Source organism: Myripristis murdjan, chromosome 3 (genome assembly GCF_902150065.1).
Source record: "Myripristis murdjan chromosome 3, fMyrMur1.1, whole genome shotgun sequence".
In the NCBI taxonomy this organism is placed as follows: domain Eukaryota; kingdom Metazoa; phylum Chordata; class Actinopteri; order Holocentriformes; family Holocentridae; genus Myripristis; species Myripristis murdjan.
In genome coordinates this window covers 5388403-5402636 of record NC_043982.1, presented here as the reverse complement: position 1 = coordinate 5402636, position 14234 = coordinate 5388403, and the positions used below count along the sequence as shown (strand labels likewise).

Here is a 14234-nt window from a genome sequence, read left to right as displayed (position 1 = left end):
CGAAAAACATCATTAGCAAGATAGCAGGCTTACTGATGTTTCATCACATCACTGTCATTAAATTGCATTAGTGTGTGAACACAGATATTCTCCCAAAAATCAGAAAAAGTTGCCACATTTATCCGTAGTTGTTTTTGAGGAATAAAGTTGCCAAGGGGGTCTGGAAACCCGCTAGATCTGGCAACACTGGACGTGACCAAACCACAGCACTCGAGATGCTATTTTTATGTATTTAACCATTTAACCATTAGAACCATAAACTTCAATTGGCCAACTTGCGGATCACCAGTATACCACTGTGTCACAATTTCATATCTCTTATTTCCATTTCTTACAATTTCACTTTTGTATGATTATATTTTTCTTTCTAGAACATGAGCAACTGAAGCTGACCCAGTTTCCCCACGGGGATCAATACGATTTCTGACTCTGACCGCTTTATTTTGAAAGTCAGCATCGGAAGTCGTGACGGCAGCTGCTGTTGAACTTGATGCTGTGCATGCGGTCGTGTAGCGGTAACACACAGCAGCCTGCACCGAGGGGGATGGACACAAGTCCGCCTGGGCTGCTGGAGCCGTCACTGTAACAGTCTGAGGAATTTATTATTTTACAGTTTTTGTTTAAAGGAGCCTTCCACATCAGATAGAAAGGAGAACGAAGCTCATCTTTCTCAGCGGTAAGTTGTTTACAGTTGCTCCCAGCACCGACAGCACACAGGCATGCAGTTATTAGTTATTATCCAGGCAGTGTAATGTTATGTAATGAACACACTTGTGCACTTTTTGAAAAGACGCTCGGGCACCTTTGCATACACTGAATGTCTCCTAGCTGAGGATGAAAGCTGTCCCTCAACTCTGTCCACATGCCCGACACTCCGTGAGCAGCTCTGTGGATGTGTCCGTGTGCTCACTGTGGACTGAGCTGCTGACACTCTGACAGACATGCAGCAAAACAACAATTTAAATATACTGAAGAGACAGTGAGGGGGGCTGTGTTGTATTTGCTGAACCTGCAGCATCTTCACGTGTTGTGTAAATTGACCAGTTTAGCTATGATTGTGTGTCTAAAATCAAACCTAGATTATGTTTTGCTGTGGATTTCAGACTGATTGATACTCAGTTAATATGTATCAGCAGGGGCGGATCTAGACAAATATTCATGGGGTGGCAAGAGGGTGGCATGGAGACTTTAAGGGGTGGCAGAAATATATATGCTGATTTAATACCAAACGATCACATATATCAGTATTTGCTTGGAAAACCCCCAAATGAGGATATTTTAACTCAAAAACATTCTATTATTGTGGTACATGAGTAAAGCATTGAATAGAAAACCAAAAGGTGGCATTAGAAATATTTAATTATTTATTTAATTATTTATTTATTTATTTATTTATCAACCCCTTAAATAGTGGTGTCATCTTTTGCTGCATTTACTTGCACTCGGACATTTGAGTCTCGTAACAGCGAGTTTCCGTACAGCCACAATTAAAAAAATAAATAAATAAATTGTCTGAAATTGGGGTGGCAACTAGGGTGGCAAGGCATTTTTTTTAGGGTGGCAGCTGCCACCCCCTAGAACCGCCTATGTGTATCAGGCATGTGATAATGTCAGTTTCATGAGGTAAATGCTATCTCCAGAAGTGTGTGTGTGTGTGTGTGTGTGTGTGTGTGTGAGAGAGAGAGAGAGAGAGAGAGAGAGAGAGAGTGATCGAGAGAGAGCCATATAGATCTACTGCCCACCAGCATCCTGGTTAATGGGCTATGCCTATCTTAGCTGTTTTTCCTAAATTAAAATATCACTGCAAGACTGTCATACACGAGGAATTGCATGTGATGAGGTCACAAGTATGATAAAGCCACAACAGAGTGCCACAGACTCTGTGCTACTGTGATTTGACTTGAAGGCTCCATTAATTGAAAGGCCGGGGATTAGGTTACAGTGCAGCCACAGAGACCCAGTTTGAGGAGGAGATGGCAGCCAGATGTCTGACAGGTGGACGAGGAAACACAGGGACCGGAGCTGGACTTTAGACATTTGTCCACGCTGAAATGTTTTATTTGTGACTAGTGGGTTTTAGATAGATAGAAAGTTTTTACTGTTCACAGATGTGGACATCTGGAAAATGGTCTGTTTTGGTATTTATGTGCGTGCTTCAAGGGGAAGAGGTACATATTTACCCTTCCGTCATTCGGTTTTCCACACATTTCAGCACTCCACCACCGCAAAAACTGGGGGCTTTGCCGTGAGAAGGCAGCAAGTTTGGAAAACTGGAGGTAGAGGAAAGAGATGTGGGAGGTGGAAATTTGCCTTTGGCTTCACAAGTCGGTGAAAACACATCACAGTAAATCATACTACATACTGTACAATAATGGAAACACAACATGACAAACAACAATAAGTGACAGGGTTACAGTGTGAATGGTGTTTACCAGTTTAGCAGAGTTCTTGCATTTGGTATAAATGATTTTTGTAAATGTTCCCGGTCGCTGCAGCTATAGTGCCTCCCGAGTGCCGTTTTATGAATTCTTTAAAGAGGGGATGAACAGGACCAGACACAATTTGTGAGGCTTTTTGTTTCACCTGTATTTTATATAATCATCCCAGTTGTCTCGGCTCTGTCCCAGTAATTTGACTGGCCATGTTTGTAATTCTGGATAGTCTGTTTTCATTCTTACACCCCAGGTGGCCACACAATGGGCGTATATTAAAAGTTAAAACCCTTTCAACAAGACTTCTATGAACAGTCTCTAAAATTTCCTTGCTTATATGAATCCACTCTCCTGATTAGATACAAGTGTGGCGTTGCTTTTTGAAAAATATTTTCTGTGTTGGCTGTAAAACCTAAAGGTGCCTAGATGTTTAAACTCCTCTGCTGCTTCAACAGGCTGATCATTAATCACAACAGGTGGAAAATAATGACAGGCAACATGGTGACTCATAATAACCAGTGCTTTACTATCTTATGATTTCACTTCCACCTTAGATTTTACAGGACTGTCAAACTATACAGAGAATCCTCTTTGAAAGATCCTGATGAAATAACAGCTGGACACATCATTGATGTTGGCTAGAGAAAAAGTGCATTGACTCTCCCTCCGAATTCGCTGTATAAAGCAGGTTAGCTGACTTAAAATGGTCTGTTTTTGGTGTTTATGTGTGTGCTTCAAGGGGAAAAAGTACATATTTACCCTTCCATGATTAGGTGAAATGCTTGAAGAACAGCATTTCGGCACACCGCCCACCTAAAAACTGGGGGCTTTGCTGTGAGAAGGCGGCAAGTTTGGAAAATCAGAGGTAGAAGAAAGAGATGTGGGAGGTTTCCAGTTTGCATAATGCTAAAGTTTGGACATTAAGAAGTCAAAACTCTTTGAGACAGGTACTGTTTGTTGTTTGGAGACAATGTGATGTCACATATATTTCCAGCACTGCTACAATGTGTATGTGTGTGATCGGCAAAAAAAAAAAAAAAAAAAGTGATATAAAACAATCAGGAAACGTCAGGTTTTGGTGTCAGTCGTGACTCAGATTCAAACAACAAGGGCTTCTTTCTAGAGCTGCTGTTTTATTCCAACCCTCGATAATCACACAGGGAGAGATCCATCACAGAAGAGTCAGAGAGATCAATTTCTCCACCTACAGAGCCCCAGTAGACCAAAAGACCGTGCAGCAACATCATGTGTTGTTTTTTTGAGTAAGGGAAGCTGCTCTTGCTTTTTGCACGCAGGAAAAACTCTGAGTCCACTAGCTGTATCTCTCTCTCCACCTACGACAACAACATGTACACCCCTCAGGTGAATGTGATAAGCTCACACCTCCACGGTGGGACTTGTCAGAAGGTGGGAAATCACTCATGATTTCGAAGTTGCCATGGCAGGTTGAGGGAAAGCAGGTGCACCTTAAAAACTTGCAGAATAACTCATGGAATTCATTAAACAACAGATTAATGATGCACATCCATGTAAGAGGATTCAAGGGTGGACTTCTCCGGCTCCCGCTCTAAAAGAGAGGCGACTTGGTTGCTGGCTTTTCTCTGGTGATGAGATGCGTCTCAAAGGGAGCGCAGCAGAGCCGCTTTGGGCACGATGGCTGGGTCCATCTGTCCCTTCCCCTCATGTGCGGCATGGAGGCACTTTTGGTCTATTTGTGGATCACAGCATGGCCACTGTGGCTTGACAAAAGCAGTGAGGAGCCGTAAGGGGGGTGTGGTCCTGAACAACTGGCACACACTTACTTGACTTACCATCCTGCTAGCAGAGCCGTCACGGGGGTAAACGGAAGGAGGAACGCTGCTACTTGGCCCGAGGCCAAGCTGTGACAAAAACAGTCACAACCAGCATCTCGGGTTCTGGGAAGAAAGATCGAATAAAAAAAGAGAAGCAGCAGTAAATGACTAGTTAGACCGACTCAAGCAAATATTGGCCTGTTATGAAATATTGTATACTGGCCTGTGCTGGAGGTGCCTCTCTCACCTCAGCCACGTGAACTATTGTTCAGTTAAGTTTTGTCTGAGGTCATTCTTCGTTTAAAGGCAGTGATATCTCCCTGCTGCTGAGTGAGCAGGTGCCGTGGAGACGCTAGAGATTTTTAGGACAAATGAGGGCTGTTCAGAAGCTTTTAAAACCTGCCAAGAGATATTTTAGCTGTAGTTATTTGTCATGAAAATGGTCAAATATAAAGACATTGAATATTGGCACAAAATACTGGCCACAGGTAACTCAGAGGTGCACTATCTAAATCACAGGGGCTTGACTGAAGTGAGGACCCTTTGACTGAACAGAAGAAAATGTGGAATTGCTTATTCCTTGGTGTGTTTTTTTGTTTTTGTTTTTTTAGTGTAAAGGGTTCTCACTCTTAACATTTTTGCAGATTGCACCTTTATGTCTAAAAATAGTGATTTCAGTATCAGTTTTCAAAACCCACTACCTGTTTTTGATTGCATTTTCGTCACTTTGTTTTTGGTTATCGCTTAAAGGTTTCTGGTTGTTGCATTAACTGCATTGAATTAATGGTTAGTGAGTTTCTAGTAAAGAGCCACGCTGTTTCGGTACGTGTAGGCCTGTGAAACGTTATCCTCATTAAACAGATGTATCAAATTAGCATTCAGCAGTCTTCGAAGGATCCCTGTCTGCTAATGAGCATTTAGTATGACTAAGCGGCAATCACTCACTCACTCACAAAAAGGAAGGATACCAAAAAGGGAAAACGGTCATATCCTTGATTCTGCTGATTAAATTACCACCCTTTAACTCAGCCCGTCCTCATGTGAATAATTCAGCCATACTGCAGACACATAATGCTAATATCCTGGTGCTCTTTCAAAGATTTTCTAGCTTTAACAAGATTAAATTCAGCCAAACTGAATTAAAAAGCAGATGGTCACCCTGACCCTGCACAGGGGGGTGGCCAGTGCTTGAACTGTGCGCACCTCTGTTCTGGCTCAGGCTGGGGGCTTATCAGCTCTTGCTTTTCTTTCTGTCCCACCCTAAAATGCATTTGGAGGTCCCGTGTTAGAGGGCAGTTTTGATTTGTAGCTGGAAAATGTCAAATTCGAAAGTGATACCCAAATTACGAATGGGACGTCGATGTTATCTGGTAGCTCAGTGGCTTCGGTGTTCTCTGCTATGACCAAACGCTTTGGTTTTTTAACCACTGTGTTTTATTCATTAAAAAACACCGCAGCTGCGACACAGTGGCTAAATAATGAAAGCATTTGGCACGAAAGCACTCCAAGACACACTTAGCACAAGACCCAATCAGCAAGAGCACCGAGAGAAACCAGCAGACAATATTTCTCTCGCTGTGTTCAAGTTTACTCTCCAAAACCTCAACCAGATGGCCTTGGCTGTTAAGATGAACTTTCTTTTACGCAGCCAGGCAATTACAACAAGAGTTGTGCGCTCCCTGTGTGGTCCTGCTGAGAAAAGATCTGCTCTGTGGTCGGCTTTTGTGGTTCAATTATTTTGTGAAGGGCTCGATAAGCTGCACAGGCAGTTATGGTGTGTGTATGCAGTGTTTCTGCGTGTTCAGTGTAATATCTCCTCCCTTTTCTCCGGCCATTGGTTTCCATTCATTCCACTACGATAGGAAAATGACATTTCAGAGACTTCAGACTTTCTTCACTCCAGTATTCTGTGTCTCCCAGCGGGGTTCGGATCCAGCATTTCTCAGTTCTGCATTTTGGACCTGTGAAGTCGTCTATCCTGTGGTTGATGAATGGTGAAGACTTCATTAGCCACACAAGCAGAACATTATGAAGCGGCTGTTCCAACCAAAAATTCACATGTAAAAATCGAGGTATTATGGATTACCTATATGTTGAGAAATCCATAGTACCCCTGCATGATTTACAAAATGGTTTGTTGCCATGTAAAATGTGGGTAAATTGTAGTAAAAGGGCCAAACATTGAAAATGACTGGTGAGGTCCTTTACGATTGTTATATTGATTTCATGTCTAATAAATGCCAGTAAATGTGGATGCCTACCAGATACTCCACTAATGAGGAGCAACACAGACTTTGCTCCATCCACAGTGCACTCAGCTTTCAGAGAGTGGTTAAGAGTGGGCGCCTCACTCGCCAGTCCTCCTCGCCTCCGCACCCATCTCCTGGGGTTTGAGTGTAATTGGGCCCCTGGAGGACGGCATGTCTACCTCTGTACTCACCCTTTTCACTTTCATCTCGCAAGGCTTGGTTAGTCCTTGACTGGCTGACGGCTAAGCACACTCAAATGGCACTGAGACGTGGAGGCTTGGCAGCAATTGGAAATAATTCCCTTTCATCAAACGTCCATCAGAAGTCAAGCAGTGCTTTAGATTTAAAGCAATCAGATGACAACTTGCAGTTTAGTTTTAAGGTAAAACCTCCACCTCTGAAATACTGCAGTACCACTGAAACACACATTTTGGGGTTTGGTGCTGTAGCTGAAGTACAATGGAGCTGGATAGCAGAACATTTTCTCACCGCCATTTTGCATCAGTGTTCAACAAGCATACAGGGAGAGGATGCACGGATACCAGTTTCTCCACTGACAGTAGCCTCAATAGACCAGAATGCAATGCAACAACAAGAGATGGTGCGCTTTGAGTAAGGGGCACCACTCTTCGCTTTTATTCGTTGGAAACATTGTGGCTGTATTGCTTTTTTCAATTTCTCTCTTTCTATTTCTCTCACCACACACATGCATAACTCACAGCTGAATATAAGCTCACATCAATTCTCTGGGGGTTTAGAAAGGCATTCTGGGAAATATAGGAAATCACTAAGTGAAGTTGATTACAACGAAAAGACTGGACATGAATGCAACGAATGCAGAAAACATAATAGATTGATGATATATAACACTGTCAGGACAAGAGAGCTTTGATTTTCATTAACTGTCAGCAGACAAAAATATGTTTTGGATGTTCATTAGTAGTAAACATGGCGTGTATTAGTAATTTTGTCAGCTGTTAATTTCCTAACCCACACATTAAAAGAGAAGGAACAGGTCTCTCCTTTGAACTTGCTTTCATCAGGATGACTTTGTTCAAATGTGTCTGACAGAGCTGGAAGCGGCCTCTCCTGCAGCTCACCACATTAGTAGGGGCAGATGAAAACACTCATTCATGTCTGAAAGCTTCAAACGGCACAAGATCAGTCACCCGTTCGCTGCATCTCCTCGTACGAACCTTTCGCTGCTGTTTGAGAACGCTGGAGAGGCCGAGCGGCAAAGGAGCAGAGCGCAGGGAGGCACGCTGTGTGGGCAGCGCTGGGCTCAGCAGATTTGGACCGCCCTCCACATCCATGAGTCATGTGCCTTCTGTTTGACAGGCTCGCTATCCGCAGCTCAGCTGTCAGCAGCAACCTGTAGCTGGAACAAATAGCTGCTAAAAACCTCTTGTCCAACAATGACAAGTACACAAGGTAACATTCCTCAAATAATGTAATATATTACATACAATAATATACTGTAATTTACACATTTTCTTATTTGGGGGTCCTCATTATGCTGTGAACTTGTTGCTCTGCTTTTATAGTTGAATAATAAGTAAAAAAAAATAATAATAAAAAAACACTTGGGTGTTCACACACAATGTCAGAAAGAGTAATATTTTTACACAAATATGCTACTTTTACCTAATTGCTCTTCACACTGTGGTGTCCTCACTGCTCTGTTAGTTGAGTTGATGAAGTTAAGCCAGGGTAAAATTCCTGCCTTCAAATATAAAAATGCACTTTTTTTTTCATTTCAGAGACATTTTGGTCCTTGTACGGGGCTATGAAACAATACATTACATTTGCACTCACAAATACAGTAGGGGAGAGTGGGGTAAAAAGTGCCTTTAAAGCAAGGGGATTACAGTAATGCCTCCAACTAAAATATGGACATATAGTTTAGGATGTTGTGCATCCCTGGGAACAATCACTTTGGATCTTATATAAACTGTTTGAGAAATATAGCTTTTGAAAAAAAAGTGGTTTTGTGGCACAACTTGCCCCCAGTGCGGGGTAAATTGTGCCATTAGAGAGAATACACTGGGGTAAATTGTGCCATTGATAATTGAAGTAAAACAGATCATTTTAATCTCACAAATGATAATGCTATATAAAAGCAAAACAAATTCAATACAAAATTATTTATTAAACATTTATTTATTATTTTAACAAGATCACAGGCCACTTTTCTATAACAAGGCCTAGCGCCACATGAACACATACCCAGAACAAAATAAAAAGTCCAAAATGAGCACCTGCAAATCATCTTCATCTGAATCTGAATAGTTTTAGTGATCAAAGGTAAGAAGACAATGTACAATAACAATAAAATACAATAAAGTAATTTATAGTATATAATCACAAGTTGTGCCACTGGCACAAATTACCCCAAGGCCCTTTGGCACAAATTACCCCAAGCCCACCATTTTGAAAAAAATGCATCCCCCAGCTGTTTTGAGCTAGCATCATGCTAACTGTATAGACTCATGGTGTAGCTTACTAAAGTACTAAAACCTGTGTGAACTGTTTTCAAAGTTTTCTATAATTGTTCAAACACAGCAATCAAAAAACCTTGATCATAGAAATTTTACTTTGGAGGGCAAAAAAATGTTTTTTGAACTTAAATGTGCTTAACTCTTAGGCCATGTGTCTCCCTTCTTTGCAGGATGAGTGGAAATTGATGCCTCTTCAGAAATATGTGGTCACATGACCAACTTCTTCTATAGTTTTCTAGATAACAGGGGTGGCACTACTTGCCCCTTGGCACAAATTACCCCACTCTCCCCTATGTATTTGATTTCTGCTACTAGATTTATTTTAAATCAGGACATGCCATCACATAAATGAAGGTATTTTCTGCTGCTCCAGGCTGTGCACCCAGTTGCCAGAATGCACTGGGAGGAATGGAATGGTAATCACAGTCACGTGGGAAGAAAACAAACAGCGCCAAAAAAAAATAAAAATAAACGTGCGGGGTGAAACACATGTCATTTTGTTGATGTGTTACAACCCATACCTGAATCATCACCACTCTCCTGACGTTATTGCATTTAACTGTATTATAAAAGTCTTGGCCAAGTGTGTAGTAGTCATATCATATGTGATGTGTCATATTGCAGCAACAGCACTGATCATGATTTTATCCCATTTATCATCAAAAGGTTGCTATAGAAACAACTAGGCATTAGGCATGGCCCAGGATGAGGTATCCTGAGTTCAAAAAGCAGTCGGTGTGAATTTCCAAGCTCTAATTTTGTAACTTTAAAATAATCTAGCGAATCATACCAATGCAAAATATTTAATATATTATTATCCAAATAAAACTGAATTGTAATCGCTTTAATGTTCCGTTAGCTTGCTCATGGTGAGCCGGCTGCCACCATAACATCTTATCATGGATTATTTTCCACTTGGTAGGTGTGATATAAGATTTAAGACACAGGGAACTTGTTCAGTCATCTGACTGAGATTGAAAAGGATGTTGATGTGTTTTATTAAAGAACCAACCATGTACTGTAATAGAAAAGGAGCAAGGAGGCCTGTCTCTCTCTTATTCTAAAATATTCATAGTTGAATACAAATTGGGAACAAAGATTTACAAAGTTTTCATTTGAAATATGGCACTAAAGTTCATCGTTTATAATTCCATTTCAGCTCCTCCTGTCACCATCATTACTCTTATTTTTTCTCTCATCTGCAGCTCATGTGAAGTGGTGCCAGGTCAAAGGCAGAAGACCGCCATTCTCCCTCCATTTGAAGCCAAGAGCCATTAACAGGTACATATGGTATGATGCTTTCTGTTGCTACTTAGATCAATTCGATCAATAATGCAGACTTTGACTTGGCAAGAGCCAGAACTTTCAGTTTGTTACTTTGCATGACCAAAAATGAACGTTTTGTCCTGAAGCCAGCGATAATATCTTGCTTACTGTGCCATACATGTTATTGCTGTGGTCTGTCTTTTTTCATTTGATTTCACTGTCAGACTGCTCTGGGTCACCTCCATCGCTGATCAATAGAATTCAAACACATGCAGCTGCTCGTCCTAGCAGACAGTAATGAATGAGTCCCCATCGAGCCCAGGCCTCAGGTCCTCTCTAACAGGAAGTCTGATGCAAACTACCTTGTTTACTCTGCCGCATGTCTTTGATGTTCCAGAGCTCCAGCTCCTTCAGCAGAGATGTTTCACTTCATTTGGAACCTCTTCATTAATATCTATCTGTGCATTTGGACTGAAATACTGAAGTCTAAAACAGTGGTTGATTTATCCTCCAACTATGTACTTTTTTACATAGACTGAGTGACTACATTAAATTATGATATGCAGTGTTAATGCTTGGTACAACATACAGCACACAGAGGAACACGGAGCCGTCCATGCATACTTGTGCACACACAGCAGTGTTGCAGAGTGCGGCCTCAGCAGATGGTTAGCCTGACTGTTAACCTGACTGTTCCTCAGTCTTCACTCGACCTAAAGCACCCTCCAGCCCAGTTTGACCAGGGAGCATTTCCCTCAGAGAAGGTCTTTGTCCTCCTCATGTCAGCATGGATAACAGCTCCAAGCTAACCGGCTGGAAACGGAGAGCACTAACTAAAACATGACATGTTTGCCAACTGTGAGTGTAGTATTTTAGGTACGGTTTAAATTATTGAATATTAAACGCTATTTTTGGATAAAGCCTTCCTCTTGTGTATACCCAGACCTTACATCACTTTGACCTAAATACGACTGAAAAGAAATAATAAAAAAAAAAAAAGTTCCAACTGGAAAAGTGGGCCAAGTCCACCTCATCCCAAAACTTTTAACAGGCAAAATATGCGTGAGAGTTCAGGCATTTGATCACAAACAAGCTCTTAAGTAGTCTTTGCCATTTTAAAAATGAATGTTCATTTATTTTACACAAACTTTTATTAATTTTTTACAAGTAATATGCAACTTAGATATAGCTGCGGCTAGGGTTCGTCTGATAGACGATGCTAGCGACCGTCGTCAGTGGGCGAGAACATTGTGATTTAAAAGCCCAGAAAGAGGAAGCCTGAAGGGGCGGACTACAACTGAGCACCGTGAAAAATACTATTCTGAAATGCCTCTGCAGTACCAACAACTGTTTAATGAGAAGAAACAGAGGCACTGTTGCAGATGACACACAAACCAACCACCAACACAAGAGTAGTGCATCTTCCCCGAGTCGGTCTACAAGTCAGGACAGAACAGAGACGAGGATCCTAACCGGCTTCGAGTCGGGACAGGGTCAAGATTTGATGAGACCCAGGTTTCACTGAGCAGCAACCTTATGGACGCCATCGGCTCCTCGTATCGTCAGGTTGGATTCAGTTACATTACCACGTATTCGAGCTCTCTTCAGTAATAACTAGTATTGGAGGCAGATACCTTATTATGTCATCATGATGTGTCAAAATGCAATCTAGTAAAATGTAATTTTTGGCTGTAGGAGAATTTGTTGGTGTTCTTACAGCAACATAAAATATTAGAGCAAATTACAACCTGTGTAACTTCCTAACACTAACCAATAGTTTAAAATACATAATTAAATTTACTAATGCCAAGACTTTTTAAATCAAAGAAATATTTAAATAAAAATATAATCATTTATTTCGTCAGTTATTTTTATTTGAATGGTGTGTTTTTATGCAAATAACCATTATAGATGACAGGAGCTAATTACAAATACAACATTTGAAGGATTTACAGTGGAAAAGCCCATAACAACACTCAAATCTCCAACTCCAACGACCCACCTCGACAGCGACACCATCGTCCATCCTGATGTCTTATTGTGGACATCCTGGTATTGTCCAACTAGCTAATAAGCTAGTTAGCTGCTTGGCTACCTAGGCCTTATTCGGCTTTTGATCTTAACCTATATTTTTAATCTATATTCATCTTCATGTGCGCATATAGATAGGCGACAAATCATAAACATACAGTGTCGGGCCACCAGAACAGCTCCAGTGCTCCTTGGCATTGAGTCTAAAAGCCTCTGGAGCTCTACTGAAGGGATGGAGCTCCATTCTTCCAAAGATATAACCTCATTTGGTGTTTTGTTGATGGTGGTGGACAAGGTGTTCAGCTGGATTGAGATATGACTGAAGACCATAGAAAATGATTTAACCTCCTTTTCATCCTCATCAAATCATTCAGTGAGCGCTGTGCCCTGTGGATGAGGGGAATTGTCATCGTGGAGGAGACCACTCCCATCAGGATAGACAGGTTTCATTATAGGACATAGTTGATCACTCAGAATAACTTTATATTGATTTGCAGTGAACCTTCTCACTGGAAAATGCCCCCCACAGCATAGCAGAGCCAGCAGACCCCCTCACTGTAGGGGTGAAGTGTTCAGGTGTGCTCTTCTTATCTATACTTTGAGAGCTTTTTTAGCACTCAGAACAGCAATATCAGCCAAAACGGACACTCTTCACAACACCTTCCCACCTCATGCATATTCCTTACCCATTTGATTTGGTATCCAGCACAGGAGCCTCTTCAAAATTGAAGTGAGAGAAATATGATGAGCAAAATAATTTGGTGTCTCTCCTGCTTGTGTCTGTTTATGATTATGAGGTATGATGGCAGCCCTGCAAAGAGAGTGACTGTCCATGCCAATGGTTTACACAACAGGTAGCTTCCAGCAAGGACAAACAGAGCAGGAATGAGTGGGAATAAACAGCTCTTTGACAGAAGAAGAAAAAACTCCCCTGAGGCTTGCTTTTTCTAAAAATTGCTATCTCCATGCCTCATCTATTTCCCCTCCAAATGGGATGAAAGGGAAAAAAATAATCTATAGAAAAGTAGCACAGAGGCCATTAACTGTTTTGTGTGCCTTCATGGTTGGATGGCTATGGTGGTTAATGGAAGGCAACGTTGGGGGGCGTTCCAATACCACCACTGATGCACTAATACATGTTTAAGTCATTTCCTGCTTTATAGCAAAAGGTATTTCAGAGGATTTGTTAGATACAATCGATGCACATGCATGTATAGAAGTACAGTTCAGGCCTGCATGCTGGCACATAAAGTGTAAAGACAGCAAGACCTTCCATTTAGACTAAGGCACCAGACTAGGACATGCAACACACAGTAGACTATATGTCTCCATATAAAGTACTTTCACATTCAAGGTTGCGTGGTTTCAAGGACTAGCAAAAGTAAGGGCTTCACAAAATAACTCCTGGAATGCACTGAACATGAAAAATTGATGATTCATAAGTCTAAGAGTAACAGAGAGTGGATTTTTTTCCTTTAAGTTCACTCTGAGTGTAAAGTATCTATTGATAGTTATTCATAATCAATACACTGCAGCCCAAGTCAGCAAAGTATCTAAATATGTGGATGAAACTCGTAGTTATGCAGCTTTTTCAGCTGTGCCGTCATTGCATTCACAATGTCAGGAAACACACAGGGGAAACACACACATAGCAATTAGCATCCACTGCGGAATCCCTGAGAATTCCCTTTTGTTTGCCTCGGAAGGAGCCACGGCACTTTATCCACGCTTACGCTGCTCTCTCATTACCCATCTGCGGAAACAGAAAGAGTAAATCCATAGGACTTGCCCCGCTCATGGCTGCACAGCACTATTCTGATGGATGAAGGCAATCTATGTCCACTACGGCACTGAGGGAAAACTCTTCTGTGCACGCTGCACTTCCTCCCAGCCTCTCTGACACTGTGATTTATTGGACTGGAGCTTCCTGTCACTGGTGGGTTATCACCACCGTACAGTTGCACA

General features: G+C 41.5%; 1 protein-coding gene across 2 annotated transcripts in view; it reads left to right on the top strand.

Moving 5' to 3' along the window:
• The first annotated feature begins 535 nt into the window (after positions 1–535).
• The window catches only part of LOC115354731 (tetraspanin-18-like), a 28549-nt gene continuing 14850 nt past the window's right edge, over positions 536–14234 (top strand). Inside the window, exons 1-2 of one of the 2 annotated variants that reach the window (XM_030045230.1) lie at positions 536–676; positions 10178–10253. Coding sequence is in view for 1 of the 2 variants with exons in the window: in XM_030045222.1 (XP_029901082.1) it covers positions 10260–10262 (3 nt within the window). In the remaining variant the exon portion in view is untranslated. Of the gene's footprint in view, positions 677–10177; positions 10263–14234 lie in introns of both variants that reach the window. The other variant, XM_030045222.1, reaches the window with a different exon arrangement.